At 46.7% G+C, this 5,400-nt stretch overlaps 1 protein-coding gene across 1 annotated transcript; it reads right to left on the bottom strand.

Moving 5' to 3' along the window:
* On the bottom strand, nt 1-4,722 carry LOC116020571. Its single transcript, XM_031261041.1, has 4 exons — nt 4,697-4,722; nt 3,661-4,649; nt 1,093-3,211; nt 1-1,048 (listed from the first exon to the last, which is right to left on the bottom strand). Exons 1-4 carry the CDS (start codon nt 4,720-4,722, stop codon nt 1-3), a joined length of 4,182 nt encoding a protein of 1,393 aa, XP_031116901.1.
* Nucleotides 4,723-5,400: the final 678 nt, after the last annotated feature.

Below are 5,400 nucleotides of genomic sequence, written 5' to 3'. Positions count from 1 at the left end.
CTATGTTCGCAAGGTGGTCCGCACATTTATTCCCTCTCTGAGGATGTGTTGGAGTGTCCGTTGTTCGAAACTGTCCAAAAGAAACTGGCAATCCTTGATGAGTGTCGAGTAGTACCCGTGGTCATCTAGATCGCCATTGAGAAGAGCAACAACCGATTCGGAGTCCATTTCTAAAACCACTTTCCTAATACCCTTAGTTTTTGCCAGCCGTAGACCCTCCCTTAGGCCCCACAGCTCAGCGGCAAAACTATTAGTAAACCCAATTTTTGTGATGAACCCATACAACCAATTCCCTAAATGGTCACGCGCCAAACCACCTGCGCTGGCTAGGCCTGTACCTTTCTTGTAGGCACCATCTGTATTAATTTTGACCCAACCCTGATTCGGTCGAGTCCAGAAAATCCATCGCGTCTTCTCCATCCGCTCGGGCTTCCGCCGATGACCGGACATAAAAGTATCACGGGCTGTGAATTCCGCGCGCCGAATGATCTCTTGCGGCGAGGGATTGACGTGATCAAAGATCCTTCTGTTGCGAGCTTTCCATAATTCCCAGCATGTGTAGCTGAAGATTAGACTCCAGGGAACACCATTCAACATATCTGTCGATGAGCAATTGAACTTTAGCCACTGTATGAACGGCGATGCGGCTCCGAGTGTGAAAGACGTCGGGGTGTGGGTCTTCCTCCAGCAGGTTCGTGCAACGTCACAATGCATTAGGATGTGGTCGATGCTTTCGCAAAACTCTCCGCATGCCGTGCACCCATCCTCGTCCGTAAGTTGCCTCCTAGCTCTAACCACATTGGTGAGCAGTTTGTTCTTCGCTGCCAACCAAAGAAACATGCGGCACCTTTCGGCAGTTTTCACCTTCCATACCCAGTCCACTTCATCTGAGCTATCTCCTCCTGCAATATACCTGTAAGCCTCATGCACAGAAAACATACCTCCAGGGTATGTCGGCCAATATAGAGCATCTGGTACAAGGTCATCAAGTGGAATCGGAATGGATCTGATCTTGTTGACTTCTTCGCGCGGGAGGATAGCCTGCAACCTATCAAAGTCCCATGAACGATTAGGAAGGATGAAATGGCTTACCTTAGCGAAAGCAAGCTCGTCGGGTATTGACACGCTGTCGAGGAGCCCAAGAGGTTTGTCACCAACCCACCAATCCGACCAAAAGTTGAGAGAATNAGGAGCCCAAGAGGTTTGTCACCAACCCACCAATCCGACCAAAAGTTGAGAGAATCCCCGGTTCCCACCCTCCAGGCTGCACCTAGTTCGATGGTAGACCGACCTCGTAGGATGCTCCTCCAGCCCCAGGATGATTGGAGGGGGGTTGGCGCCGTGAAAAAATTTCCCGCTTTTACATATTTTTCTTTCATGATACGGACCCAAAGTTTGTCATCGCAAGTGTTCATTTGCCATGCAAGTTTGGCCAACAGGGCTTCGTTAAAGTCCACACACCGTCTGAGTCCTAAGCCTCTAGCGCTCTTAGGTCTACAAACCTCATTCCACCCAACCAGATGGATTTTGTTGCTAGTTTCAGAGTCACCCCAGAGAAAACCCCTACACACTTTGTCAATGGCATTGCAGACCCCCACGGGGAGTTTAAATACCTGCATGGAGTAGACCGGCAGGGTTGCCAGCACAGATTGTACGAGAACCCTGCGCCCCGCAAGGCTGAGAGCCTCCGCCTTCCAATTGGCTAGTTTCCTTTTCATACCTTCAAGGATATAGCCAAAAGACTGCTTGGTGACACGCCTCTGAAGGATCGGGATGCCAAGATAGTTTCCCAAGTTATCTGAAACTGGAATTCCCATCGTCCTCTTTAAGTCCCTTTTCGTACCTGCATTAGTGTTGGGACTGCAGAAAATACAAGATTTGTTCACATTAATGGTCAAACCTGATCTTCTTGAAAAATCTTCCAGACAGTCCATAATGATCCGGCCCTGGACTTGAGAGGCTTCTGCAAAAAGCATCAGATCATCTGCAAAAAATAAGTGGGAGACACCAGTCCCACCTCTCGAAACTACCACGGGTTTCCAATTGTTACTATTCACTTCAGCCTGGATCGCCCATGAGAGTTTTTCCATGACCAGAATGAAAAGATAAGGGGCCAGGGGATCGCCCTGCCGGAGACCACGACCGGGGTGGAAAGGGGCTAGTTTCTCTCCGTTCCATAGTAGAGAGATAGAACTTTCCCTTAAAGAAAACATGACAAGCTTGATAATTTGATGAGGGAGGTCAAAATCCTCAAGAGTTGACTCCAAAAAATCCCAGCTGATGCTGTCATACGCTTTGTGTAGATCGATTTTGATGGCCATACTGCCCTTCTTCCCTTTCTTGTGACGCATGGAGTGGATGATTTCCTGTGTGAGGATGATGTTATCCATTGTAGACCTACCCGGGAGGAAGCTATTTTGGAAATGACCAATGAGTTTCTTCATAATAGGCCGCATCCTGTTCACGATCACCTTGGTGATGATTTTAAAGGAGACGTTGAGCAGAGTGATAGGCCTAAAATCAGCAGCTGATTCGGGGTTTTGCTTTTTAGGAATGAGAGTAATGAAGGCTTCGAGAAGTCCAAGCGGAATCCTTCCCGTTGTAAGAGCCTCATTGACCAAGGATGTGATCCAAACTTTGACCCCTTCCCAGAAGGTTTGGTAGAAAACCGCTTGAATCCCGTCAGGGCCAGGACTCCCGAATTTTTTCATTCCCATCACCGCTGTCTTTACTTCCTCCGTGCCAACAGACCGGATGAGAGCCACCTTTTGAGCATGGCTGATTTTGGGGCCCCCATAGATGACATCAGTGGTGCCATGTTCCGGACCCCTCCTGTCAAACAAATCAATGAAGAAGTTAGAAAGATGATCTGAGATTACCTTAAGATCGGAATTCCACTCGCCATCTATTTTGAGCATCCTGATTCTAGCCCGGTTGCGTCTAATGAAGGTTGACTTATGGTAAAAAGACGTATTCCTATCTCCGTCTTGAATCCACTGCCTTCTTGATTTTTGAAACCAAAGAATTTCTTCTTCCTGTAGGACTTGATTCAACTCAGAGATTAACTTATTCTCCAGGACCTGTAAACCTCTTGACGAAGGGAAGTAGACAGATTCTTGAATGCCCTTGATCCTAGCTTGCAGATTGGACTTCCTTTTGAAAATATTCCCAAAGACTTTTTGATTCCACTCTTTACTCTGTGTTGTTACCTCTGCGATCGTACCAACGAAATCCAAATTTGAGTCGTTCCAGACATTATTCCAAAGTACTTTGTAATCATCGCGCCTCAGCCAGGCTCCTTCAAAACGAAAGGGCCTATTCTCTTTACGGGGGGGTCTCCCAGCCACCCCAAGAAACTTAATCGGGTGATGGTCTGAGTGAGTTCGAGGGAGAATGTTGGTCCCAAGGGGATGGGGTACAAGTCTAGAGGGGGGGGGTGAATAGACTTGTATAAGATTTTGCAAATCTTTTCAACCTCTCGTGTGTATTGAACTTAGGATGTTTAAGTTCGATACCTCACGAGGTGAAGACAAAGTTTTATGCGCAGCGGAAATGTTATCCCCTTTTTGTTAGNCCTCTGAAGGATCGGGATGCCAAGATAGTTTCCCAAGTTATCTGAAACTGGAATTCCCATCGTCCTCTTTAAGTCCCTTTTCGTACCTGCATTAGTGTTGGGACTGCAGAAAATACAAGATTTGTTCACATTAATGGTCAAACCTGATCTTCTTGAAAAATCTTCCAGACAGTCCATAATGATCCGGCCCTGGACTTGAGAGGCTTCTGCAAAAAGCATCAGATCATCTGCAAAAAATAAGTGGGAGACACCAGTCCCACCTCTCGAAACTACCACGGGTTTCCAATTGTTACTATTCACTTCAGCCTGGATCGCCCATGAGAGTTTTTCCATGACCAGAATGAAAAGATAAGGGGCCAGGGGATCGCCCTGCCGGAGACCACGACCGGGGTGGAAAGGGGCTAGTTTCTCTCCGTTCCATAGTAGAGAGATAGAACTTTCCCTTAAAGAAAACATGACAAGCTTGATAATTTGATGAGGGAGGTCAAAATCCTCAAGAGTTGACTCCAAAAAATCCCAGCTGATGCTGTCATACGCTTTGTGTAGATCGATTTTGATGGCCATACTGCCCTTCTTCCCTTTCTTGTGACGCATGGAGTGGATGATTTCCTGTGTGAGGATGATGTTATCCATTGTAGACCTACCCGGGAGGAAGCTATTTTGGAAATGACCAATGAGTTTCTTCATAATAGGCCGCATCCTGTTCACGATCACCTTGGTGATGATTTTAAAGGAGACGTTGAGCAGAGTGATAGGCCTAAAATCAGCAGCTGATTCGGGGTTTTGCTTTTTAGGAATGAGAGTAATGAAGGCTTCGAGAAGTCCAAGCGGAATCCTTCCCGTTGTAAGAGCCTCATTGACCAAGGATGTGATCCAAACTTTGACCCCTTCCCAGAAGGTTTGGTAGAAAACCGCTTGAATCCCGTCAGGGCCAGGACTCCCGAATTTTTTCATTCCCATCACCGCTGTCTTTACTTCCTCCGTGCCAACAGACCGGATGAGAGCCACCTTTTGAGCATGGCTGATTTTGGGGCCCCCATAGATGACATCAGTGGTGCCATGTTCCGGACCCCTCCTGTCAAACAAATCAATGAAGAAGTTAGAAAGATGATCTGAGATTACCTTAAGATCGGAATTCCACTCGCCATCTATTTTGAGCATCCTGATTCTAGCCCGGTTGCGTCTAATGAAGGTTGACTTATGGTAAAAAGACGTATTCCTATCTCCGTCTTGAATCCACTGCCTTCTTGATTTTTGAAACCAAAGAATTTCTTCTTCCTGTAGGACTTGATTCAACTCAGAGATTAACTTATTCTCCAGGACCTGTAAACCTCTTGACGAAGGGAAGTAGACAGATTCTTGAATGCCCTTGATCCTAGCTTGCAGATTGGACTTCCTTTTGAAAATATTCCCAAAGACTTTTTGATTCCACTCTTTACTCTGTGTTGTTACCTCTGCGATCGTACCAACGAAATCCAAATTTGAGTCGTTCCAGACATTATTCCAAAGTACTTTGTAATCATCGCGCCTCAGCCAGGCTCCTTCAAAACGAAAGGGCCTATTCTCTTTACGGGGGGGTCTCCCAGCCACCCCAAGAAACTTAATCGGGTGATGGTCTGAGTGAGTTCGAGGGAGAATGTTGGTCCCAAGGGGATGGGGTACAAGTCTAGAGGGGGGGGGTGAATAGACTTGTATAAGATTTTGCAAATCTTTTCAACCTCTCGTGTGTATTGAACTTAGGATGTTTAAGTTCGATACCTCACGAGGTGAAGACAAAGTTTTATGCGCAGCGGAAATGTTATCCCCTTTTAGTTAGCACGAGTTTG

Source organism: Ipomoea triloba, chromosome 5, assembly GCF_003576645.1.
Source record: "Ipomoea triloba cultivar NCNSP0323 chromosome 5, ASM357664v1".
NCBI lineage: Eukaryota > Viridiplantae > Streptophyta > Magnoliopsida > Solanales > Convolvulaceae > Ipomoea > Ipomoea triloba.
The sequence above is the reverse complement of the archived record's forward strand: the minus strand, read 5'-3'. Positions and strand labels throughout refer to the sequence as shown.